This window comes from Candoia aspera, chromosome 9 (assembly GCF_035149785.1).
Source record: "Candoia aspera isolate rCanAsp1 chromosome 9, rCanAsp1.hap2, whole genome shotgun sequence".
Taxonomy (NCBI): Eukaryota; Metazoa; Chordata; class Lepidosauria; order Squamata; family Boidae; genus Candoia; species Candoia aspera.
Genome location: NC_086161.1, coordinates 23,161,812 through 23,188,854, shown reverse-complemented (window position 1 = coordinate 23,188,854; position 27,043 = coordinate 23,161,812). Strand labels below are relative to the sequence as shown.

At 44.1% G+C, this 27,043-nt stretch overlaps 1 protein-coding gene across 1 annotated transcript in view; it reads left to right on the top strand.

Moving 5' to 3' along the window:
- GMCL1 (germ cell-less 1, spermatogenesis associated) overlaps positions 1–20,899 on the top strand; it is a 28,920-nt gene extending 8,021 nt beyond the window's left edge. The window contains exons 5-14 of the mRNA XM_063311572.1: positions 406–518; positions 2,369–2,434; positions 2,568–2,652; positions 3,285–3,375; positions 3,776–3,916; positions 5,453–5,522; positions 10,442–10,517; positions 10,911–11,056; positions 16,605–16,692; positions 19,257–20,899. Of these exons, the coding sequence (XP_063167642.1) occupies positions 406–518; positions 2,369–2,434; positions 2,568–2,652; positions 3,285–3,375; positions 3,776–3,916; positions 5,453–5,522; positions 10,442–10,517; positions 10,911–11,056; positions 16,605–16,692; positions 19,257–19,385 (1,005 nt within the window). The 3' untranslated portion in view covers positions 19,386–20,899. The remainder of the gene's footprint in view (positions 1–405; positions 519–2,368; positions 2,435–2,567; positions 2,653–3,284; positions 3,376–3,775; positions 3,917–5,452; positions 5,523–10,441; positions 10,518–10,910; positions 11,057–16,604; positions 16,693–19,256) is intronic.
- Positions 20,900–27,043: the final 6,144 nt, after the last annotated feature.

Genomic DNA, 27,043 nt, shown 5'->3' with positions numbered 1-27,043 from the left:
TCTGCATGTAAGTCCAGTCTTCATTTGTATTCCAGGGATAAGCCTATGGTAAATGCCATATCACTTCTGTTATTCTGTGGCCACGTCTTAAAGCATATGCTTTAAGGCCCCAGCATCAAAATCTCTCTAACGCATTTTGATTGGCAGAGCTGGGAAAGACATTTTCTTGCTATCTCCCCTTTCTATATGGGGGCATATGAATGAATTGATTGATGCTGCAAGCCAGGACACATGCACTGTGACTTCTTACGTGGCCTTTGGAAATGCGTTCAAAACTATTAGGATGCCTCTGAGCCTCAAAATTAAACATTAGGGTATCAGTCCTTCCCTTTTCTCCTTATATAAATACAGACTATAATTTTGCCTGAGAGTAAGGATTCATTTTGAATCATTATATGTTTACAGGATGGCTTAATACAGCAGTGTGGTGAGACAATGAAGGAAACAATTAATGCAAAAACTGTGTGTAGTTACTATAATTCTGCAGGAACATACGGATTAGATTCTTTGAAAAAAAAGTAAGTATTGGCACTGAGACAAGTTTTGTTCAAGAAGGCACTGTTCCAAAAATTAGTATGATTCCCCCTGGATTTTCTAATGCGACTTACCTTGCTTTTGAGAAGCATCTCACATGATTTTTTTCAGCAGAAACCTTGCTGCTTATTTCTCCATTCAAATATGTGAATATAAAAATATGTTTAATTTTAGAAACATAATACTTTCAGTTCGTGCAGTAATTGACATTCTTTGGCTGACATACAGGGAAATTACATTAAAACATGTTATTTAACATCATGATAAAACAGCGTAAGTTTAATTCTGCAGCAAAACGTGCCATATGTAATATAGCCAGAGTAAGGCCATAAGCCAAAAATGGAACACGTAAAAGCCACAAGGCAATTATAAAAATACTTGAGGAGGGAAAAGATCTTTACCTCCTACCCAAGGAACATAACATGTTGCTTGGTGAGCAGGGGGATGGCATTGTTGTAGTTGGGGAGGGGGTGGTTACTGAAATGGCTCTCTTGCTTGGAGCCGCCCACCTCTTGTGTAGGAGGGGCCCCTGTGGGAGAGCTGAGGCAAGGATCTTGGAGTCCCGGTAAAAAGCATGAAGGGCCCACGTTTTGTTCCCCAAGCTGTCTTCTCCTTGGCCACTGCCCCAGAATAGGCTTGCAAATGAGGTCTCATCTGTGTTTGATATGCTTCATACGCATTTTCCTCCACTTGATGCCAGGAAAGAGAACCCAATTGTGTCAGTTGGCTCGGAATGCTTTTGCATTCCTTAGTGACCAAGGGAAGCCCAGGAACACCAGCCAGAAATTCTCACACAGCCTTTTCAGTTCTGATATAATGATTATTATTTTAATTTTCTTACCTTTGTTGTAGGGGGGAAAAAGCTACTGAAAATCTAGCACCATATGACCTGACTAGGATAAGGGAATCATTGTTAAATCTCTCACCTACAGATTACCATTTTTCTGCTTAACTGAAAAGACCATATTGAGAATGTGTCTTTTCACATGTGTTGGGTGGTTTATGTTGAGGTTTTACCCAAACGATTGGGTTTGGAGATTCACAACGCCATATGCATATTTTAACACCATTTTGTCAGCTGAGGCAGGAGACTGGTAGTAGGCGTACCAGTGGAACCCACAGCTGAATGCTCAGCATAAGACACAAACACTTAGGAGCTTGGAGCCAGAAGTGAAATTCTTATAAATTCCTTTTCTCAATTTGCAAGTTTCTTTCTGTTTTTGCGGTAAATAACCTGGGAGAAAAAGGGAGAGATTCAGTCCTTGTTCTCACAACTAGTTTTCAATTAAATATAACAGGTCAGCCATAGTTAAATAATAAATGAAAGAGATTGTGGTTTGAATTGGGCAGGCATTCAAAATCAATACCAGCAGTCCAGACCAAAACAACAACAACAACAAACAAAGACAACCAGGATTTTTTCAGCTGAGGAAAGAAAGCAGCAGAAGAGCAAACAGACATGAGGTGTCCAGTAATTTGTTTCTTGGTTGTAGATCTGTGAAAAGATCATCTGCTTGAAGAGCTGGTTGTTTCTCCCGAGCGTCAAGGCTCTTTGATTATCAGGAGCTGCTAGTGGGACTTCCATGTTCTCTTCTTGTGAATTGAAAGCAAGTATAGGAAGCCCAAGTTAAAAATGGAATGGAAGTGGTGTGTAGTCCATAATAGTCTGAAGGGCATCACAGTAGATTGGGTGGGCTTTGGAGTATGGTGGACGTGGGCTTCCTGTTATACTATGACCTCTGGGGAAAAGTGCTCAGCAGCTTGTTTAAAACATACATTGCATGCCGGAACTTTACCTATGTGCTATGAAAGGACTTACTTATTTTAAATCTAGGTGTCTTGAATGGCTCTTGAACAACCTGATGACCCACCAGAGTGTGGAACTCCTCAAAGAACTCAGGTATTGAGTTTTCAGGATTAACCAAGATACTATGGGAACATGTTTAGCATAATGAAATGCACTTCATATAAGTCTGTTGACCGAAACACAATTCATGCCCTTTACAATTCAAAGGTCACATTGTTTGTTTCAGCATAAACCTCATGAAGCAGCTGATTAGTTCCTCTAACCTGTTCGTCATGCAAGTGGAGATGGACATATATACTGCTCTAAAGAAGGTACTAACATTTAATAATGTCACAGTTCGTTCCAAGTTTGTTTTTGTGGTAGAAAAATAACCTTTTAAATCCTGCTGCTATTTCCTCCAAATGGGCAATATTCTTATATTGGAATATGAACTTAGGCTGATGTTGTCACCTCTCCTACCTGTTTTTTCCTGATGGTGTAGTATCTTTGAGGGGTGAAAGTACACGAAAAACTCCTCTGTGTGTATTTACAGAATGATTATTTGGTTCTTTCTTTTCTCTCATTTTACTCTGTCCCACTATCAGCTGCCTCTCCTCTCTTGTCCTCTCCTCTCTTGTCCTCTCCTCCTCCTCCTCCTCCTCCTCCTCCTCCTCCTCCTCCTTATTTTTTGCTTGCTTTCCTTACAAGGATGTGGCCGGTTAACCCTTTAGAACCCTTCTAACAGGGGAACAAACTCCCATTTCATCACTTCACCAAAAATCCCAAGAAATGATTTGTACCATACTACAGTTAAACTGGTACTGTAATGTCTTTATTCCCAAATACAAGCCAGAGCAGTCATGATACTCTCTATCTGTCAACAACCATTTTTAGTAGTGTAAAGCTTTAGTTACTTAGTGTGTACTTGAAGTCAACCTTACAGCTACTTCTTTGTTTTATGTAGTGGATGTTCCTTCAACTGGTGCCTTCTTGGAATGGGTCACTCAAACAGCTTTTAAGTGAAGCAGATGCCTGGTTTTCCAAACGCAGGAAAGGTGTTTATAAAATGCTTTGTGAATATTTCGCAGGCTGGAAAGTTTTGAAGCCGGATATACCTTGAAGTTAACTCTTCCCTAATGGGTTGTTCCACATGTGCCCAATATGCATTTCTTTTGTGTGGGATGGGATGCTTATCATCCATAATTCTGTTCTTCCCCCAAAATTCCACTTTCTACTAGTTTTCTCTCTGATTCACTGTCACCTACTTTAAAAAGCAAATCAGGATATAATCCTATTAAACTGTATCTGAATTGACTTCTGTATTGGGATTGATAAATTACCAACAGAATACACCACCACTTTTTACTTAATAGATGATCAATAATATATAGCTTTTCTGAAATGCATAAAACCAAAATATGTTTGAACGCTTAAGAATCTGCTGTAACTTTTCAGATTTTGGGGATGGCATCTCATTCTTGGAAACTGAACAAGGAAATGGGTTTTTAACAGTGTTCAAACATCTGAGGCTGCAGTATATAATCAGTGATCTGGCATCGGCAAGAATTGTTGAACGAGATAGCCTGATCCCTGCAGGTAAGAATGGAATAGCTTTTTTTTTCTTTGTCTGTCCTGCCATACAGTTGAGGAAGTGAAATCAGAATTGAGTTTATGGGTCTTTGAAAGAGTTCCCACATACAGAATATAGAAATCTGTGTGCCACCAACAAGCATACATGACTTGGTAGTAAAATTGGCCAGTCATTATTTTTTCAACCATTGAATCCAGTTTCAGGCACTTAAACTAGTTTGTGGCCAGGTTTAAGTTATTTCTGTTACAGTTTTTAAAAAGTTGTTTCCAGCCCAGTAAATTCCTCTTTTTTCTTTATTACTTACTTTTAAACATTACTCTTCAAACCTATCTAGAACATGTTTCGGCTCTTGGTCACTGCCTTCCCCCTTAATCTTGGCACGTGCCACTTGCCATCATTTCTTTATTTAAATAAATACTATTTTATTTAATGTTTTGTGTAAAATTTTCTTGTCTTGTCTGCATAAAGCCCATTACTGCTAAATTCGAAAAGCTGATAAAAATATTATCTCTTAATCTTCACCTTCTGTGAGAGTATGTGTGTGCACGCAAGCACACATTTCACAGTTTCTATCATATATTGAACCCATTTCCTCATTTCATTTAGATGCTAACAGAATGTTTTAGAGTCGAGTGGCTGGTGCTCTTACAATAGATAGCTTGTTACCTACAGGTAGTCCTCGCTTAATGACTGTTCAAAGTAACGACAGCCTTGGAAAGGGTGCTTTACGGCCCATAAAGCACTTCTGGCTGTTGTGAAGCATTGCGCCATCCCCCAGCGGTCACGTGACCGCATTTCAGGCACTCGGCAACCGGCTGGCATTTACAACCAATTGCCAAGCGCCCCGTGATCCTATGGTTGCCATTTGCAGTCTGGCCTGCCGGCTTCCCCAGAAAATTAGTGGGGAAGCTGGCAGGGAGGGAAGATTGCAAGCAGAGGGGACGGTGGGGAGGGGAAACCCTTTGTGGAGCCTCAAGAACGAAGTTCAGATCCTAAATAGCTCTTCTCCCAGATCCTGAAGAACTCTTCCTCCGGGGAGGGGAAACCCTTTGGCAGGCAGCTCTTTCGCTCCATCTGCTTAACAACCCAGGAGATTGCTTAACGACTGCAACTAAGAGTGGTGGGATTGCGATTGTTGAGCAAAGTAGTCACATGGGTGTCTCGATTAATGGCAGATTTGCTCAACGACTGAGATTCTGGTCCCAATTGTGGTCATTAATCAAGAACTACCTGTAGTTTTAGTAATGCTCATCTGTGAAAAAGAGGAGTTAGGACAGTCCTGCTGTGCGGAAGAAGAGTAAAGGAGATCATTGCCGTTCCATTTTTTTGGCCCTCACTTCCTTCTCTAAACTTGTTGCCTTTTGTTTTTAGACTCTGTTTTTTAGTCTCCTTTGCACCAGTGGGGTACATAAGCTGCTTGAATCAGTTTTGATTGAGACGGCATAGAAGCCTTGTAAATAAATACAAGTAAAACGTTTAAGTGCTGCTTAACTTACTTGCCTCATTCATAAAAGGCCCACTTTGGTCTTTCTAAATTTTAGACTGGCTGTCCTCTGTTTACAAACAGCAGTGGTTTGCCATGCTCAGAGCAGAACAAGACAATGATGTTGGGTATGTATAATGCCTCTTTCTATGTAACCGAGGAGCGCATCTTGCAGTGTTCGTACAATGAAAACAAACAAGTCCAGCTTTTGTGTTGTAACTGCTCTCCTGTTAGAAATACCAACCTTGTTTGTGTAGTTGAATTCAGGGGTCCAGAATATGTGCACCTGGAGACAGGGGAGGTGGTAAAATGAAACTAGCCACATTTTCTTTTTCCGTATTTATTTATTCTTGGTGCAAACAAGAAGATCAAAGCTTTCTCCTCTCCCCAAGTCTGCCTACCCCAGAGGATTAGGAGAAGAATCTTGTTTAAGGTTGCGAGAGATGGGCCTCTCTGCCACTGATACAGAATTTGGGAGAGCACCGACATCCTCCTGGTTGGTGGAGCTGATTCTGTGAATATGTAGCACAGCTGGGCTTTTATTTAACAAAATAAGGAAAGTTGTTTGAATTGATTTTTCTTTGAATATTGGTCTGTACACGAACAGCTTTGTTACAGTGTTAAGGATTTAGCAGAGCTTTGTTTATGCAGACAGCTCTCATTACTGAACAAAACATAGTTGATGAAAGTTCAAGTATTGCTCTCTGCAGGCTTATATCTTGATGTTCCTGAATTTCAGGTTTGCCATTCATATGGAAAAAATGCTAGAAGTTATCTGTGGTTTCATGTTAATTATAAAAACAAAACCCAAACCTTCCAAAACATTAAAAAAGAATTATATTCATTGATATTTTTGGTAATGTTTCCCTGGAAAATGCAAGTTGTAGCCAGTAAGCTTAAATGAGAATAGTATTGGGTGTCCTAAAGCCACTTTGACAAAATAGCATAGGATTGAGGCAATATTTTACAGCTCAGTCATATGTGTGTTTTCTCAGAAATCCTTCTGTGTCTTATTCCTCTTGGCTTTTCAGCCAGTGGGCATATTTAAACACCAAAAATTAAGAGCTCTGTAATTTGTTTCTAAACTAAGACTCCTGGATTGTTTACCCTTTTGATTTGTGTAGCTAATGAACAATAAGCCAGGATTCTCCAGAATTCTGATTTAAAGTTCTCTGCGTGATAGAGCACCTAGCTGATTTTTTTTAAAAAAAGGGTTTGGGTCTTCTGGGTCTTCACATTGGCAGCCTCCATGTCCTCCTTTGGCCAGCTCACTATACCAGCCGGGTATCTGATGGCTGGCAGGGCATCCATGTTGATGGTGTGGATCTTGTTCTTCCCATTGCGCTGGTTCTTCAGGACCTGCTTACCCTTTGGTGGTACTTGGATGTTGCTGTCTTCCTTGCCTCCTCATTGTGGTTCCCATGTGATTGTAGGATACTAAGGTACCTGTAGCTGGTTTGTATGTGTGGTGTGTCACCTGCTGGTCGTTCCATCCCATCAATTTTGACTACCTTCCCTCTCTTTACTACCATCTGGCCACACTTCTCTAGTGCAAATGACATCCCAATGTCCTCACTGTACATCTGTGTCAGGTATATATATTGTGCCTTCGGGTCAGTGTTGACTCCTGGCGATTGCCTGGACTAGTCCTTACAGTTTTCTTGGCAGCATTTCAGAAGTGTCTTGCTATTGCCTTCTTCCTAGGGCTGTGTAATGGTATGTGGGACTGACCTTGGGAGACAGGAGGAAGAGCCGCAGCCTAGATAATGGTCTGATAAACAAAATTTGAGTCTGAAGGAGAAGAAGTCACAAAAGTGTCCCAGAAGGGACCCTCCCTAGTTTTCAGGAGAGCAAAAGTGAGGGATGGGAAGAATACTTTCAGACTTCCAAGATTCTATTAATGTAACCGTACAATAAAGATAGAGCTAACACTCCTGGGTGTGCTTCTTGTCTGGAGTACCTCACAAGGCTGATAGTCTGAGAGAGAGTGACTGCCCAAGGTTAACCGGCTGGCTTTGTGCCCAAGGCAGGACTAGAACTCACTGTCTCCCAGTTTCTAGCTTGGTACCTTGACCACTACACCAGACTGACACTCTACCCATACCCATACTCATACCAGTAGTCCTTGACTTATGACCATTCATTCAGCGACCATTTGAAATTACGATGGAGCTGAATGAATAGTGGTTACAACCAGTCCTTGGAGTTCCGGCCGTCCCGGCACCCCCGTGGTCACATGATCGCAATCTGGGCAACCAGGTTGCGCTTACGACTGGTTGCGGCGCCCCATGATCATGTGATCTCCATTTGTGACATTCCCTGCCAGCTTCCCCAGAAGGCAGCGCGGAAGCCTGCAGGGAAGGTTGCAAGTTGCTGTGGTAAGTCTCCCCCACTCAGGCACCCTGCCCGAGCCTCACACCTCCCACGCACCCCGTGCACCCTTGTGCACCCTCCCTGACCCTCAGTGTGCCTCCTGTGCACTCACTCATGCCTTCCCCTGCCCGTCAGCAGCCCCTTGCCTGCCTGCCAGCTTGAATTATTCTAGGAATTGGATTAACGGTTGCATGTTGTAGACATGCAGCCTTATCACCGTAGATGTAGATCTCTCTTGACGGTTCTTTCTGAAATGGTTATTCTGAGCTTGCTATTCTGCAAAGCCCCAATATATGTGTGTGTGTATAATAATGCTGTTTTATCAAAAACCATTTCTCAGGGGTGTTTTAATTGGAAAATGTCTCTGTAGCAATAGTACTGGCAAAAGTGAATTCCTTAGCAGTTCCATATCTCTGAAGTAATTCACTGCTGCAGTGAATGCCACCGTTCTCTTGATCCTTTGATCGGTCGCTGCCTCACTGATTTTTTCACAGTGTGTGGTTTTGGTTGCCTTCACATTGGCTAGATTAATTTGTGTATTGGAATAAGTGGACAAAACATAAGAAAGATAGCTGTGCCTTATCGAAGTTAATTGTGGCTAGAGGAGAGGCCAAGCCAGACTTATTCCTGGGCGGTCTTGAGAAGGCATAAAGCTGAATCAATTGGAAATGGTACCTGGCTACAGTGCTGTGGTCTCAGCCATTCCACACCAGATAACTAAACATGACTGTGTAAGGTTAACTTCCACATGAGTGTGAGAAATAAAGTTAATTTAAATCACAATAGATACCCCATTAGAAAGTGTACCATGAAGGAAGGAAGGTTAAAACAAGTCAAGGGGATGCCAATATGGTTGACGATGAGAATCAAGGAAGCTAAATACTTCTGTTCAGATATGGAAGTCATGCCTAAATGACTCCAAAACAAGCACAAATCCTGGCAAAACAAATGTTGACAAAGAATCTGAGGAACAAATGGCTAAAACAGCAGAAAAGTCATTAAAATCAGAATCTGGAGACCAAATCTAGGAAGTTATAAGAAAGATGGCAAACATGAAAAAGAAATGAAAGGAAGAGGAGAAGATATCTGGAAGGGTTGCTCCAGTGCTTGGAGCTCAAGAAAGTCATTCAAAGAGCTAAATCAAATAAAGGTAATTAAAATGGAATATCTGATGTTACTCGAAACGTTAAACTAATAAGCCACTGTTTGCAGGTGAAGTATATTCAAGAGTCCTGAGAGAACGCAAATGTATTCTGATGTCATTAAACCTGTCATGAAAATCAGCCATTGTGTAAAATCACTGAAAAGTAGCCTAGATATTGCTTATTTTAAAAGATTTTGGTGTGGTAAGAAACTCTAGGCCTGTGAATATCCAATACTTGTTTTGGATAAATTTGTGGAAGATATTATAAAACCTCAGGGTATTAAACCGGTAGGGGACTCTCGTCCTGTATGAATTCGCACGCTTCCTGCAGAGAAAGTCTTTTTTCCCCCAACAATATTACTTGCCCACAAGCATTTATCAAAAGTAAGCCAGAAATATTGCATGCTTTGATTTCCAAAAAGCTTTTGATTTCACCTTCAATGGAGATCCTGAATAATGTAGCAGGCATAGCATAACAGGACACCCTTTTCAGGGAATGGAGACTGGCCAAAGAAGAGAAGGTCAAGATTAAGAGGGAATGGACAGTTCTAAATTATCTACAGCTTGCATCTGAATTGTGGAAAGTAATCCAGGTTAGTGGATTATTCCCAATTATTCAGAATGTAACGAAACCTAACAATGTTGTAAAGATTGCCAGATCTCTTCTAATGAAGTGATGAGCTCAGGGCACAGTACTTTGTATTAGAACAAGGAATTTTCAAGGGACCGGGTTGTGCTGGGCAATGTCACTATCCTGGTTTGGGTTTAACGGACAGGCACCTCTTCTAATAGTTTTTCAGTTGGTAGTACAATTTTTAATTTTAAATCTAAGGTATCTGATGGATCCTTTTAGGAAGGTGAAAGGTGGTTAAAAGGACATGTGAATTACGTTACTTTGTTTTGGTACTTGTACTCCTGATGCTATTCTGTGATTCACGTAAGTCCTCTTTAGGTATTCGCAACACAGCATTTTAGCCTTTGGTTAAATGTGCGAAGTTCGGCATACCTTTGCTCTGAGGGCCAGGTATAGTCCTCTGCCAGGCGACTTTCAGTGCCTGGAAAGAACGTCTTGCTGTCTTTTGCAGCTTAGTGACAGCATAGAGGTCAAAAAGCGGAGCAGAATGTGGCTTTTTTCTCATTTGCACACTACGTATTAACCCAGGGTCAGAGACACTAACAAGCCCGGGACAAAAAAGCTCTTCTGTGCTCATTCAGCTTTCTCTCCGTCATGAAGCACAATATTCTGCCTTGCTCTGGGAGCGTCTGCAAGATATTGCTACTGTACTGCTGGCGTGCTGGTCTTCCCAGGCACAGCATACTTAGGCAGGCATCTTAGCCTGGCCCAGGAAGATAACCACTAGATGCACTAGCCAGGAAGGAACTGGAGGACACTAACAAGCAGAAGATAACCTACCGGGGGAAAATGAATTTATTTTGCATTAAGATCTGTATGCAACCAGTTAGAATACTTTTCTTATGCTGTCTTTTGATAAAATGCCATTTTATAGAAAGTTATTTTGTATGTTCAAGGCCTCAAGAGATTAATAAAGAGGAACTAGAAGGAAACAGTATGCGGTGTGGCAGAAAACTTGCCAAAGATGGTGATGTAAGCACAAATATTTTTCCATGTCCTTTTAAAAATGTGTAATTCATTTACAGTTTTCATAAGCTGTTTGTTTTCCAACAAACAGTGTTTTCATAACTGGATCATTTTAAAAGGTTAAGTACTTTGTTATTGGAAAATATAAAAGTGGTAACAAGGCTGATAGAGCTTTTTTAAGCAACAAACCTTGAATTTCCTGAGCTGACAAAAAATGCAAGGTGTCAACGTGGAGGTCCTTAGCAAGTTTCTTAAGATCAGAACTTAATCCACTCATTCAGAGTACAAATTTCTTAAATTATCCCTCTCTCTCTCTCTCTCTCTGTTTCTTTCTTTCTTTCTTTCTTTCTTTCTTTCTTTCTTTCTTTCTTTCTTTCTTTCTTTCTTTCTTTCCACAAGTATTGCTGGAGATGGACGGGCTTCAATTTCGGCTTTGATCTGCTGGTCACGTACACCAACCGTTACATTGTCTTCAAACGCAACACGCTAAATCAGCCCTGCAGTGGCTCGGTCAGTTTGCAGCCCCGGAGGAATATCGCTTTCAGGTGGGTTCTCTTGCTTGGCTGGGCAGTTCTGCGTTGCTAGAAGGTGAGAGAACCCTGTCGGCACTCATGTCTTCTGGGAGGATTCCGTGTTCACCAGCAGTTGTGGGAGGGAAGGAAATCAGTATCATTTATCCTTCCATTAAAAAACAGGAGAAGGTTGAATTATCTCCTCCCCAACCCCCAATGGGCCACTTAGGAGCTAGCTAGCTAGCTATCAAATTTTATCACTGCCCATCTCCCTGCAAAAGGAGGGACTCTGGGCAGTTTACAGTAAAAGCAAAATATAAAATTCAAAACAATTATAAGTACCATAAATATAAATAAATAGACAATAAAAATATAAAATATGCTAAAATCCAGATGGCTAACGATTCTGTATCAATCCATGAGTAAAGGGCCATTCTAGGGGGCTAGCTGTCCCCAGGAATGACTTTTCCCCTTCCTGCTCCAGGCACACTGAAAAAACCAGGTTTTTAGTTGTCTTCAAAAGTCCAGGAGCGAGGGGGTGTGTCTTCATCTCCAGGGGAAGGATGTTCCAGAGGGCGGGGGCTGCTGCAGAGAAGGCCCGCTTCCTGGACCCCGCCAGGTGGAATTCTTTTACAGATGGGGTCTGTAACATGCCGTCTCTGCATGACCAGGTGGGACGTGTCGATGTGATGGGGATGAGACAGTCCCTCAGGTATCCTGGTCCCATGCCATGTAGGGCTTTAAAGGTGATAACCAACACCTTGAATTGGACCCGGAAGCAAATTGGAACCCAGTGCAGCTCGCGTATCAAAGGTGCTACATGTGCCAACCTTGGGGCACATAGAATTGCCTGTGTGGCTGCATTCTGGACCAGTTGTAGCTTCTGGACATTCTTCAAGGGTAGCCCCATGTAGAGCGCATTACAGTAGTCTATATGGGAGATGACCAGGGCACGAGTGACCATTCGAAGGGCCTCTCGGTCCAGGAAAGGGCGTAACTGGTGCACAACACGGAGCTGCGCAAAGGCCCCTCTGGCCATGACTGCCACGTGCTCTTCGGGCAGGAGTCATGAGTCCAAGAAGACCCCCAAGTTATGCACCAGGTCTGTCTGGGGCAGTGCGACCCCATCCAGAACCAAAGATGGCAAATTCCTGGGAGCCGAGGGGCCGTTGATCCACAGCCACTCCGTCTTACCAGGGTTCCGCATCCAGACCCCCACAGCCCCCGGGCACCTGGAGAGGACGGTCACCTCATCATTTACCTCACCCAGGATGGAGATGTACAATTGAGTATCATCGGCATATTGATGATACCTCATCCCATGGTGACGAGTGATCTCTCCCAGCGGTCTCATGTAGATGTTGAAAAGGAGTGGAGAGAGAACCGAGCCCTGCGGCACCCCACAAAGAAGGGGTCAAGGGTTGAATCTCTCCCCTCCTATCACCACCGGCTGGGACCGGCCCTGGAGGAAGGAGGTGAATCAGCGCAAAACCACGCCACCTACCCCCAACTCCCTAAGTCGGTTCAGAAGGATACCATGGTCGATGGTATCGAAAGCTGCTGAGAGGTCAAGAAGAGCAAGGATGGATGCACTGCCTCCATCCCGCTCCTGCCAGAGGTCATCCATAAGTGTGACCAATGCTGTTTCCATCCCATGACCGGGCCTGAAAGTGACTGAAAGGGGTCCAGATAATCCAGAGTCCTCTGGAACTGCAATGCCACCACTTGCTCTACCACCTTCCCCCAAAAGGGGAGGTGGGAGACTGGATGAAAATTGTCTAGTACAGTAGGGTCCAGCAATGGTTTCTTGAGGAGGGGGCACACCAGTGCCTCCTTAAAGGCGACCGGGAACACCCCCTCTCTCAAGGATGTATTTACCATCGCTTGGACCCAACCACACGTCACCTCCCAAGCTGCCTTCACCAGCCAGGAGGGGCATGGATCTAATTGGCAAGTGGTGTTTATAGTCCTGAGGATCCTGTCCACTTCCTCGGGCCCAACAGGATCGAACTGTTCCTAGATAACTGGGTAGGTACGTTCCCCAGGCATCTCCACAGACCCTGTCCCATGCTTGGAGTCCAACTTGGAATGGATCCGAGCAGTTTTATCCTGCAGATGCCCAGAAAACTCCTCAGCACAGCCCTGTAGATGAATTTCTAAGTCCCCTTTCCCCAAAAGGGATCGGGTGATCTTAAACAGGGCCGCTGGGCGGCATTCCATGGCAATAACGGCGGAGAAGTACTGATGTTTCTTCGCTCTTACCGCCACAAGGTAGGCCTTAATAGTGGCTCTAACCTGTATTTGGTAGGATTCGGTCTTTGTCTTCCTCCAGCGGCGCTCTAGGCATCTCTTAAGCCTCTTCAAAACTCTCAGCTCCTCCGTGAACCACGGGGAGTGTTGGGTTGAATGAAGCAAGAGAGGCCGCACAGGCGCGATCCTGTCCAAGGCCCCAGCCGCCTCCCTGTTCCAGGCCGCAGCCAGGGCCTCCGCTGGACCGTGCAGCAGATCCCTGAGCACCTCCCCCAGCTCCCTCTGAAACCCTGCTGGGTCCATCAGTCGCCGAATGGGTCCTGCCTCCCTGCAGAGGGGAGCGGCATAGGAGAATCTCAGGGCCACCAGGGCATGATCTGACTATGACAATGGGGACAGATGCAGCTCTCCCCTCAGATCACGTTGCCACTGCTCCGACAAGAAGACCAAGTCCGGAGTGAGACCACTGTCTCGAGTCGGGTCCCAAATGATCTGGGACAGGCCCATGGCTGCCATGATAGCCACGAACTCCCGAGCTGCCTCCGAGGCACGCCCCAGGGAAGGCAGATTGAAGTCCTCCAGAACCATAAGTTTGGGGAACTCCACCGCCAAACCTGAGACGGCCTCAGGCAGGGAGGTTGCAACGCAGCAGGGGGGCTGGTACAGCAGCAATACTCCCAGCTGTTCTTGGGAGCCCAACTTGAGAAACAGGGTCTCACACCCAGCCACTTGTGGAGCCGGACCCCTGACGGCTACTAGGGATTCTCGGATGACAACAGCCACCCCTCCTCCCCTGCCCTGAGGTCTCGGCTGGTGCTGTACTCGGAATCCGGGCGGGCATACCTCCAAAAGAGCAACACCTCCTTCCAGGCCCAGCCAGGTTTCGGTAATACATGCCAGGTCTGCCCCCTCCTTCGTGATCAAATCACATATGAGGGGAGCCTTGTTGTTAACTGACCTGGCGTCAAGCAACAGCCGAAGACCAGGGCTTCCACAAGTCTGCTGTCAAGGACCTAGGTCTGAGCACGGAGGGCCAGAGCATGCCACAGGTAATAAACACGGGGGGCATCTTCCCCAAAGATGGCCTGCCCTCTGGCTCCCGTCGTAATGTCCCTGGCCCATCACCACCTCGATAACCTGCCCCGCCCTACAACCCCCAGATTCTCAGAGTCTATTAGCCCCCAGTCCTGCACTCCAGAGATCCCTGGATAAAAATAGGGATCCCTCCATTCATTCATACAACCTTGTACACTCTCAGTCAGCCACAGGACTATGGTGGGCCCCTCCAGTGCACCAGCTCATGCTCTTGGCACTGTCAGAGCCCAACCATTGCCCACCTGCTCACTCACTGTGCCCCCCCCGGCCTCTCCCACTGGTCGGCAGGAGGGGCACTCCATTCACTACTCCTCACCCCCTGCCTCTCACTCGGGGTGGGTGTTTTCACACACTCCATCCAAACCTGTACTCCCTCCCGCACCTCACATCTGAGGGGGGGTACCCCATTCACCCAGGAGGGACCCTAATAACCCTGGTCACCTCTAGGATGGTGCGGGAGGGATGGCTGATTTTTAATTCTAGACTCCATGGCACCCACTGTCCAGCTATTCGAAAGTTCGCCAGGCGTAAGGGCCAGTGCCCCCCAGGAGGTTCCCCCCCCCAATGTCACTGCCGGCACCAGGGCCAGGAGACCCCAAAAGTCCCCCAGGGCTCACCGTGTGGCCCAGGCCGCCACTGCATTGAGGCCAGCAGGGCCCATTCACCACAATGAGGCCCACCGCGTTACTAAGTCCACGCCGAGGCCTATCACATTGCCAAAGTTCCCTATGCTGCCCAGGCTGCCAGGTCCACTGCACCACCAGAATTCGCTGCGTCACTGAGCCAGTCCACTGGTCCAAGGCCGATCTGCCACGCTGAGATTCGCTGCGTCGCCGAGGCCAGTCCACCGGTCTTAGGGCCCTGAGCCTTAAGCTGTGTCACTGAGGCCAGTCTGCTGCCCAGGGCCGCTGCGTTGCCAAGACTGGTCTGCTGCCGCGAGGCTCCCTCCATTGCCAGTCACCCCACCGAGGTCTGCTGCACCGCCAAAGTTGGTCTACTGTGCCGGTGCTCACCACCCCGCCTGGACCTGCTGCCGGGGTCTGCTGTGCCTTGCAACCGCCGAGATGTATCGTCGCCCTCACTCAATCCAGGGGGCTCCGGCGAAAGCTCTGGCAGCAGCTCCTGGCCACAGCAGCTCCAGCTAAAAAAAGGCTCCGGCAGAGGGACTGCTGCGCCATCAAGACCCACTGAGGCCCGCCACCACCCACCATTCTGTCAAGGGGGTTCTGTCTGGCCTCACACCCAACCCATCAGATATGGGGTCAGAGACCATCAAAATCTCCCCGCAAAACCTCGACAAGCAAGGTTAAAGCTGGGGGGGTGGGGGTCGAAAGATATTAGGACTCACCCCTTTAGAGCAGTGAACGGCATCTACTCATGGTCACCATCTTGAATTTTTATTCAAGATGGCGACCGTGAGCATTGGAGTTAGACAGCAATTTGCTGGCTGTGGCTGCTGTCTGGAGAGGCAGAGAGTGACTCCTCGCGGCTCCCTCTCCTCCTCCGGCAGAGTAAGCCTTGTCCGTTCCAAGACTCAGGTTGGTTTTCTCTACCTCTTTTGCTGAAGTTTTAGGTGCTTATTTTGTTACGCTGTGGTCCATGACTACAACAAAGTCATTTGTTCATTGGGATCTTGAAGCAGCAGCAGGCAGGAGGTGGAAAGTTGTTAGAAACAACTGTGAAAGTGCACAACTTTCCAGGGGAAAGTAGTGTGGAGGGCTTAGCATAGGAAGAGAAATGGGGAAAAGAAGGCTAAAGCAGCAAAGGAACCTGTCCCTCCCTGACACTGTTTCTCTTTGCTCTTTTGGTATATAGATGGGGAAATTTGCTGGGTGAATAGCAGATAAAATACTGCAGTACTTGCTAGAGTCATAACATTCAAATCCCCACAGGTGTATAGAAATCTGTGTTTAGGATAATGACAGACACCAGCAGGTCACCGTTACCCATGACAGGCCAAGTGTTCTTCCCAAGCACAAAGATTTGTCATACTTTTTGCCAAAACAGAGTCAGCTCAGGCCTTTCAATGAGCAAGCTGGGTGTGTTTTTAGCTGAACAGACTTTTCCATCATCCTCCACACTACTGGCATTGCTACACATTGTTCTGGGAACTGTAACAGGGCTATAAGAGATGCTTTTTTTTTTAATCTCTCCTCACCCTCCCCTCAGGAAATGCCACCACCACCACCATTTTTTCATAGATTTTAGCTTAGTGTAATTTCTCTTCTGTCCTTAGGCTGCGACTGGCTTCTTTTGATAGCAGTGGAAAGCTTATTTGTAGCCGAACTGCAGGATATCAGATACTAACCCTTGAAAAAGATCAGGTTTGTATTTGCAAAGCTTTTGCTTCATTTTAGCCAGCGGTGTCAGAAAAGAAAGTATTATCCCCTCATAAGAAGCAGGAGAGTTAAACAGAGAAATGAACTGGGTTCCACCATTGGCTGTCTCAAAATTATGTTCCTTTGTGACGCTGTATTTGCGCATTGCAGTCTCGCTAAGGGCTTCTGGCCTCTGCTACAGAAACTGAGGCTTCCTGTTCAGAGCGCCAAGTTTCCGTAGGGACAGCCTAAGTAGGAAGTAGTTGATAATTCCTTTTAAGAATTTAAATTGGAAGCCATTAAATGGATTATGTACCTCAAGTTGGTGTCAACTCTTAGTGACCACTTAGGTAGATTTTCACCAAGAGGATCGGCCATCAACCTGGTCTTTTGGTCTTCCAGCAGTGCACCCATTGCTTGCTGTAGTTGAGTCCCTCCACCTTAACTGCTGATGGTCCTCTTCTCTTTTCTTTCCCCTGCTTGTCTTTCAAATTGTTTGGTGGGAAGCTTTGTTCAACTGTTGAGCTGAAGAGGAAGAATAAGAGTCGGGTGAGACAGACGGGAGCAGCATAAGAAGTCTGTGAGCGGCTTCTCAGGGACAGCAGGGGCCAGAAAGAGAAAAACTGCTTTTTAAATTTCTGTGAGCATGATCTTCTCGGCCTGTTTCTTCAGCGCAAGACACATGGAAGCAGTGAACTTACACCAGTTTCCCAGAAAATGGGTGGGGATGGCCCCTGGTTGAAACAGGCATTTTAAAAAAAAATGTCTCGAAGGAGTACAGTAAGCTGTTTGCAGGAAACGAGGCCTTGCGAGCCGTTCCTTCTGAGCCCTGCAGGTATGCTGACAAGCATCTGAACAGAGCCTTGGCAATGGTATGATGGGTAAATGCCAGAGTTCACTAGGAAAGATGCCAGCATCCATTTGCGTGTGCCTGAACTTCTTCATCTACAATGCCCCAAGGAAAAGTGCATTCCAGTAGCCTAGATGCTACTGGTAGGTGGGTAATTGGCACAAGGTCCAGCTTTTACAAACAGCTGACATCCCCGGACAAGCTCATGTACCTATGCAATAGAATCCAGGAGCACCCCAGAACCACAGACTTGTTTTTCAGGGTGTGTGCAAGCCTATTCAAGATCAGAGACAAACCTCCAGTGGTAGTCATCATCGTCTGTATCTGCAGTGCCTCTGTCTGGTCTGCCTAGGTCTTGTTTCCCGGCATCCCCTCCAAAACCTTCTGACTGAAGAGTCACGCAGCCTTCCAGGAAGACAAGTTGAAAATAGGAGGCTCATCCACAGTCCAAACATCCCAGTAGTTTCCTGTAGCTTTTAGAAAATGGTGAAAACAAACCAGAATGTTGTGATGCTCCTGAGGCTAATGGCTGGGGAGAACAACAGAAGCTCCCTACTACTTGGTTGAGACAGTTCTTCCAGGAAGAGGCTGAACTCCATGGGCCTCCACCGTTTAAAAGAAACATTCTGGAAGGATCCTATCGTGGATAGTGGCGTAGATAAGCTATCCAGAAAGATACTGAGATAGATATAGATAGATAGATATTTGACTGCAAAGTCAAATAAGAATAAGGGTTGGGTGAGGTAGAAGATGGGAGTAAAACAAGTCTTGTTTTTCAAGAAACAAGAAAACCAACGGGTATATTTGTTCTTTCCCTGGCACAGCTAATTCTTCAGGGTACCTGAGACTGTTCTTGTCTTATCAGATGAATGAATGCCTGCCTGGTTGGATTGGTGCCATCAGCACTTCCTCAAGAGACTGTCTAATGCTCCAAGACTGGTAAATTCATAGGCACAGATTTGGTTTCTTCAACAAAGGTTTTGCTGATGTTTTCTACAGAGCACTGGGAATCTCTGCATCCCTCAAGAAGAATTTCAGTACCTCCACGGTCCAAATGCTTACCCTGCTATCTGGAATAGGCCGAGAATGTGTAGCAAAGCTGGAAGGGCTGCCAGCTTTTCTCCCCACAGAGGAAGATAGTGTGAGGTTGCTTCTTCCTTCCTGCAGGGCACTGAGAAAGTCAGGTGAAATGCAGTATTTCTTACAGCTCTCGTCAGATGATTCTTGGAGAGAATTCCTTTCCTCGAGAACCCCAGTGTTTCTGAGCACAAGAAGGAAGGATGTTTTGAAGAGTATCACTTGCTGGATAATCAGCTGCAAGCAGTCGGAGCAGGCAGCCAATTCCTTTCATTTTATTCAGGCGTTTAAACACATGGAAAAGTATCGATTTGAAGCCTCCTGGTGCAAGTGAAAGCTGGCAGGATAAGCTGGCCCCTTCAGTGGCTGCTGTTTTGGTGGATTGTGCTGGAAGGGCTAGAAATCCTTGAAAGCCTAAAAAATACAACTAGGGAAAGTACTTAGAGAAGTGATGGTTTTCTCCTTCTGTAAGAAATTAACTGATGGACACTTGGTTGAACAATGTCTCTGAAGTTACATGATTATGGCTCAAATTAATTGCTTTCATAATTTCTAGCATTTTCTCTAAACCTTTTTGCAGGGTTTCTGAAAGCATTTTTTTCGGTCTCATAACTTGCCTTTTTTTTTTTTTTTTGCTTTTTAGGAACAGGTAGTGATGAATTTGGACAGTAGGCTGCTGGTCTTCCCTCTGTATATCTGTTGCAACTTCCTGTATACCTCCCCAGAGAAGAGAAAGGAAAATGACGGACAGTCAGATAACCTAGACAGCTGAGAGTGACGTTTGAAACTTCTTTGCATGGTTGCTTTAACTTGGAAGCTCCTGATGCACTGAAAGAAAAACAATGAGATGGCCTTACACATTGAAGCAAAGGGAGGGGGAACTGTGATATTCTACCAATTGTCAGAATACAAGCCCCAGCAGCACCAGCCGGCATGACTAACCAGTGAGGTATGTTGGGAGCTGTAGTTTTGAGATATTGTGAACCAGAGTTCCCCACCCCTGCCGTAGCAGATAAATGCAACTTCCACCTCGTGTCTATACATTCCTATGCATATCTGAATAGCTGAAACTACTTATGATGACCTCTTCTTTTCCTGTGAATTCTGAGCCCCAGAGAGTGATAAATATGAGGATTACCACCAGTTTCCTGACAGTACAGAAATAATTCAAACGCAGTTCATTAACTGGGCCTGCTTAATTAAAAGGAATATGATGATACATGTATAAAACCCACATTAACTTAAATACAACATACTGTTTTTACTTTACGGTCTCGATTTGTTCTTCTGACCAAGCCCTTCATTGTTAAGGGTCAGTTACTGGCTTGGTGAAATCTCTATTTCTGGATTGCTTTTAATTCATTACACTTGTAAGTACTTCCTGTTGAGTTGAAGCCTTTCTATAATATATATTGTTTTGTTTTCAAGAAACATACATTTTTTAAACATTGGATGTATTTTTAAAAGTCATTCTGTAGCATCTGGCTGCCTCAGTTCAGCATTTTTAATTCATCAGAACTCAGATCCATTGTTTTATTATTTGATACCTGTTTTCACTTTTTTACTTTTTGTTTTTTGACTTTAAGCAAAAAAGCACTCCCCAACCGTGGGCTGGGTGAACCTCTGCTAGTCAGGCAGCCAAGTCCAGCCCCAAAGAGAAAAGGGGCTCCAGCTGAGAATTGCATTTTGACCCCTGGGGTTTCTCTGATGGCTTCCACTCTGTTGTCAGAAGGGCCAGCCAGGTGAAATTCTGGATCCTGCGTAGCTTTAAAGGCACTGAAGTTCTGTGGGTCTGCCTATACACACAGCGCAGCAACATGTCTCAGGATTGCAACAAATATCCTGTTGAAGCTGAACACACACTAAATACAAGCATTTGAAAGCATTTTAGTGACTGAAATCAAACTCAGAGCGGGAATATATATCCTGTGTTCAGGAATCTAGAACTTTTGAGTGCCTTTTGAGTTGTATCTATATTTGAACACTCTCTTTACCTTGCTTAAGATAGATTGCTGTTCCAAAAACTGAAACTTAAAGAATTTGTGTCTTGAATTAGTGTTTAAAAAAATAAGCTATTAAAAGTGATCATAAACTGTTACTTGGTTTGTACATATCTTTGATGGTTGGGATGGTTGTCCATTGTCTATCCTTAAATACTTGCTGGTAGCATATTTTTGTAATACTTAATTTAAAATATACCCTTCATGTGCTATGAAGATAAAATAGCTTGTTCAGCACAGTGAAACAACAACAAACTGAAAATAAACCATCTGCATTTTAGAATTCGTAATTGTTTGTTTTGTGTTGGGGACACTTCTTTAAAAACGATTGCTAATATTGGCTTCTTTTATTTGCACGGTTTTGTAACCGAACAAAAACCCACCTATTTTGTTTTTCTGGAAGATAACGCTGTTAAATACCTTAGGTCTAAACCTGTGGTAGCATGATAAAATTGCACAACTTGGTATTGAATATCAAATTCAACTTAATTTAATTTAATTCAATTTAATTCCATAAGGAAAGGTGCAGTACTTGTTGCTGCAAAAATATCCCTGTCAATATGAGTGGATTCCTTGCTTGAAGGCCTTTAGCGTCCATTTTAGCCTACTGTACTGTAGTCAGGAAAGGTTTTCACCTGGTGCTCACAATGAGGCAAATATTGGTCCAGCCTGAATGTCTGTAGAGAAGATATTCCATAAATCGGGTCCACCCTATTAAAAGCTCCAAAGGCTTAGTTTGGTAACCAATGTAGGGGGAGACCAGAAGAAGGCAGAGCAGCCATACTGTTGCTGAAAAAAAACATGTCCGTGTCCATGAAGTCATCCAGAATTGAACTCAACGCAAGGGAGACTGCTTTAATACAGGGGGAGACACTCATCACAGTTTTCTTAGGGGCATTGTAATATGTAAGGGATTTGCAGGACACCATGAGCTACAAAGCTTGAATTAAAGAGCCAGGCAACATTTTGGATTGCAGCTGCTGCTGTTGCTTTTCCTCCATTAATGGGGGTGTAAAATTCGTGGCTATGCTTTTTTTTTAGGCATCAAGGTGATGCAGGCACCTTCCTGGGTGCCCACCAGACTCCCTGCCAATGTTTATGGTGAATGTTTTAAAATTAAAAATAGGAAGCTGATACCTGCAAACCAATGCACTGCACTAGCATCATGTTTACAAGGATGTCCTTGGCCCCGCTAAAATGTCCCTGGTAGAGAGCAGATTGCCTTTGGGTGAATGGGTGTTCTGTGACTGGACGTACCCACGATGGCAGCCATTTTGTGAACGGGCAGGTATGTCGCATCCGAATGGTAAGTGCCCATCACGGGCTCTTGAAATTCCAAATGTGCTCTACTTAAAAAATAAGGTGGCTTAGGTCTGCAGTTGATACTGCTGGTCAAACAATGGGAGGGGGATTGAGGACCCTTTCTCCCTCCCCCCAGATGTCTATCTGACTGAAATCTGCATAAACAAGAAAATAAATAAATGTGTAAAGTATTTTGTAACTCTTCCCCTAATTAAAAATCTTCTGGGCATTTGGGGAAAAAAAAATGAAAGAAAGCCAGAATTTTGCATCTGCTTCTCTGATACTGGGCAGATTTTATACCTTCAAAAAGGTTATCATTTACTATAAATTTCTCCATTTTCTTTTAAGTAGCAGGACTTTGTGCTTTCCTCTTGTTAGCAGGCGACACAAAACTCATTTCATATCTCCCTTCAGAAATGAGCCCAAGATAATTGACTGTACTGTACTTAATTTATTTGACCAATCACAGCAAGTGTGCTGGTACAATTCCTACTACATGCGTTTATCATGCAACCTTTATTTTTATATAACTCCAAGTGAAGTACATAATGCGCCTGCTTCCTATTTTCCCTACAACAATAACCCTATGAGCGGGTTGGGCTGTGACAGCCAGCTTTCATGTCCTGGTTTCTAGTTCAGCACCTTAACCACAACACCAAACTTTGGTCTGATGGCCCCCCAAATAGTTTTTTTTTTCCTTTCCATAATGAAGAGTTGGTAGCATCTAACCATCTGGTCATGGAGAACATCAACAAAGTTACACAGAATCAAGAAGGAAGAAAAGCCAAGTTGCTGTTGCCCTGGGTGTTCCCCAGCCGCTCTGAGGAAGCATCCTGAAGGCATGGAAGAGAATAAAGCAGAAATGCAGCAGCAGCAAAGGAAATTACTGGTTCTGGTCCTTGTGGCTTTCCCCCGTAATGATAATACAGATTACTAGGGTGTTTTAAAGAACGAACTAACTTTATCAGTAGTCTGTTATCTAAACAATAGAGTGTTGTTAATCTTCAATTAATATTAAATAGCACTGTTTCGAAACGATATAATGTATTAAGATTTACAACACAATGAAGAAAGAAAACACAGTTACAAGACAACCTGGGGGCGTGAACTGGAGGCTGGAGACCATACATAGAGCTATGATTCCTTGCCTGGAAATGTGCACTTGGGGGCTTCCAACATTAACACAGGCATCTGTTCCATGTGCAATGCTTTGGGAAGTATTCCCATTCGTTGTTCAGGAAAGTGAATTCCACAGCTCAGTGTTTCTCAATCTTGGCTGCTTTAAGATGTGTGGACTTCAACTCCCAGAATTCCCCAGCCAGCCTTGGCCAATTCTGGGAGTTGAAGTCCACATCTTAAAGCAGCCAAGGTTGAGAAACCCTGCCATAGCTCATGAGATGAGCTGTCCAGGGTGGTGAATCCAAAAACTTCCCTGTGTGTGGAGCTCTCCAGCGTGCTGAATGCCTTGTGCTGGGTGGTCTGTTAGGAAGCTGTCACTGTGCTAAAGCTCAAAGCTACCCATTTCCAATCTGGACCAGCAGTGAACTTCTGTTTTGTTCTGTCCATTTCTCCTTTTCTGAAGACTACCAAGCTTCCTAATACACAACCGGTTCTCTTCTTTCACACTCTACTAAGATTCAACAGGTGAGCTTTCACAACACAGCTCATCCCAGAGTCTCAAGTTCCATTGCAGTCAGAGCAACAGGGTGATGCAATGTGTGGGGCAAGGGAGATTAATCTTAGCCCTGTTAATTGAGAGCCTTGTTCAAGGGGAATAATTTCTTGGGAGGGAATGTACAAGGATCTGGTCCAGAACTAGTTCTGCCAACTTTAGCTGATTTCATCAAAGAATGAGTCAACTAAATAAATCATGGATTGATGGTTTTAGCTCATGGGGCTAAGATTGAAGGGCTTTTGCTGAGCAGGCTACTCAAACCGACCCCCGCTTCAGCCAACTACAAAAGGTTCTGGGCCTCTGGCTCCAACTATTTAACCAATGTAAGGAATGGCGTTGTTCTTACACCAAAACCAATCTTCCAATTTCCCAAGAAGACCCTTTCCCTCCAACAAACTTCTGTTTTCCTATCTCATTCTCAGGATGCTTTGAATTTCCTTAGAATGTCTTTTGCTGTGGATGTTGAGTTTATTTTATTGACGCTAGGGTCATTCATTAAGTATTTTACAATATTTTACATCTGTTAAACTCCCAATGGCATCTGGGTGGCCAAGGCAGAAAATAAGATTCCAGGATATAGGCAGTTGGCCTTACCCATCAGGATTCTTGCCTACTGATTTTATGACTGCTTGGCCATAAAGAGCCCAACACAGAGAAATGTTGAAATTCAGACATAATGCATGAATCCTACTATTTTCTCTCATACCAAACATTACAGTATATTTAAAGCTTTTAAGGCTGCAGGCAATCTGGTTTTCCAAGGAAGGGATCCTTCTATCTCAGCAGTTACAAACCTTTCTGCACCTCCCCCCACCCCAATTTTCTCACCGGGTAGAGGGGGATTCTTGAAAAACTAGAGAAAGGGGATGAGCAGTGCAGGTGGTAAGGTAAGAGTATTGTCCATTATCAGTAATCATTTTGTCCCAGAACTACTGGACCAGATTAGCTTCACGTTCAGAATTTTAAAATTATTATTGCACCTACAATGATTTTGAAATTTGAAAGGCTCTCTTCTCACACCGATAATGTAGCTAAGGCTGGCTACAGTACAGGCAGGAGATTTTACTCCTGCATTGTTTGTGTTTATATTTAAGCAACATAGTACAGCAAAAGAAAAGATCAGTCTTTGGTCTGAATAAGAAGTTGAAATACCATCGCTACCTCTGCCAGCCCCATCATCTGATAACCAACCAAGTTTCCATATTTTCCCTTAGATACATAGAGATGAACTCTGCATATCTGATTAATGAATTTTACAGATTAAATAAAGGAAGCGAAAGAAAGGGAAGGTCTGGAATGAACAACTTTGGAAAGACAGGTTATCAGTCCAAAAAGGCGTGACCAGTTGCTTTGCTGTAGATGCATGTATCTTGGTGCTTGGATGGGAGATCACTTGGAGGGGTTATTTTATTAGATACTGCCTTGAGGAAGAAAGCTGTAGAATTGATCTATTTAAAAAAAACAATTTTGCATTTAGTGTGCATTTTACACATTTTCTTTACAACAGCCCTGTAAGTCAGTCACTACTATTACCAAATTATCAATAGTCCCCGAGGGAGCTGCTTGGCAGGATGGCCTCCAGATTCCCTAGCAAATATAATAACTGACATGGGACTTTCCAATTCATACACCACTTCCCCCAGTGGGAACCTTCTAGCTTACAGTAGTTTGGACTGATGTCTGCTTGAGTTCATGAGTAATAAAGTGTGAAAGGGACTTGATGTACGGGGAAATCTCAGAATACGTCTTCCTCTTGATATCAAAATGAAGTTTGGAAACCAATCAAACTGAGTGATCTCCCATATAGGGTTTGCTGATCACTTTCTCAGCTCTTGAGGGTCCTTGATCTGCTTCAATGACATCATCTTTCATCATCATAACCTACTTTGAATATTGCATTTGCCCCCGCATCACAATCCCCTTGGTTGCCATGGGGACAAGAATAAACAACTTTGCTTTGATGCAATTCTGTTATTCACTCCTTACTGGATGCTCTTTCAGTTAGGTGTGCAGGAGTCGTTTCTCCACTGATTCAAAAACTAACTTATTTTCTTGCCTTTCTTGAACACGTACTTTTTCCATCATGGCAGGTAGGAAATTGTGCCATTTTCATATGCTGACAAATCCTTAAATTCCCCAGGAGACTCTCAGAGGTTATATCAAGTTATGAATTCATAGTTGGGGAAACCAAAGTCTTTGGTTAAAGAAGAAAGAAAGAAATGTGGAAGCTTAGGGGGGAAAAGTAGAATAAGAACTAAAAAAAGCCAAAAGACTCACAGGATTTGATGGACTGATTAGATGATCTGGTTCAGGTATCACCCAGAAGTCAGAAGGGAGTGTTTTTGGTTTGGGCTGAATGTGTAGACACCCACTCTGGTTTGTAAATGATGGTCATTAGAGCTTGTTCAAATATACAATGAACAGTGGCTTTGTGTAATGTGCGAACCTAGAAATGTGCTTGCCACTTTCTCCAGATTTATGGCTTAGGGGTAAGGTTAATATATGTGACATTTTGCTACACATCATGAATTTGGAAATGAAACAAAACCAAACCAAACCAAACCCACCTTCTACTACCAAAGACCACAGTCGTTACAATAGGAGAAAAGGATGAGGATGGGGAGGGCAGGGGATCTGTCCAGTTGGTGTCTTAAGCAGTCTGTAGGCTTGTAAGTTTTGGTTTGTCAAGAAAGGGAGAGAAGGACCCTTGTGAGGGTATAGAGATAGAGCCATCAGTCCTGCCCATTGTGCCCTTGAGATGCCCATTGAGCATTATGGTTTTGGACTTTGGGGCACACGCTGATGATTCAAACACGGACTTTGTTTAATGTGTTAGGAAAGATTCTATCAGTACAAAACCTGTTAGAAACTGTTATCTACAAAAGTGGGAGAAGGGCAGGATTTGCACAGCACATGGCCAGGAAGGGACCCTTGAATCTGATGGACATATGGTGGCTTGGTTTGGTTTTGATCAAGAGTGGGCATCTCTGTACAAGCACAACCAGAAAGGGAAATTGATTAAAGCCACAGTCTAAAACATGTTTAACAACGTAAGGTTGCCCATACTCTTTCACACGGTTTGTTCATCCCACAAAGCTGAAATTTGGGTGGCTTGTTTTGGCTTAGCCTTCTTGTGAGTCCAGCCATTAGATACTGTAAACCATGGTTTAAGGCTTACAGGAATCATGTCATTTGGACTTTATTTTAAAAAATGTGATTAAACCAACCATGGCATAGTACAGTGAATGAATATGGTGAATGGCTTCTCCTATTTCACAGGTTTTCAGTTGCTCTAACTGCTCTCCCCTTGGACTCCCTTTCGGATCACAACATTCTGTTGGAATCTTGGGGTTACCATGGGGACGACAAAGAACAAGGTTTATGATCTCAGATCCATGGATTCCTCTACTGGAAACTGACTTGACCAAACCCCTCAGTTTTGATTTCTCCAGT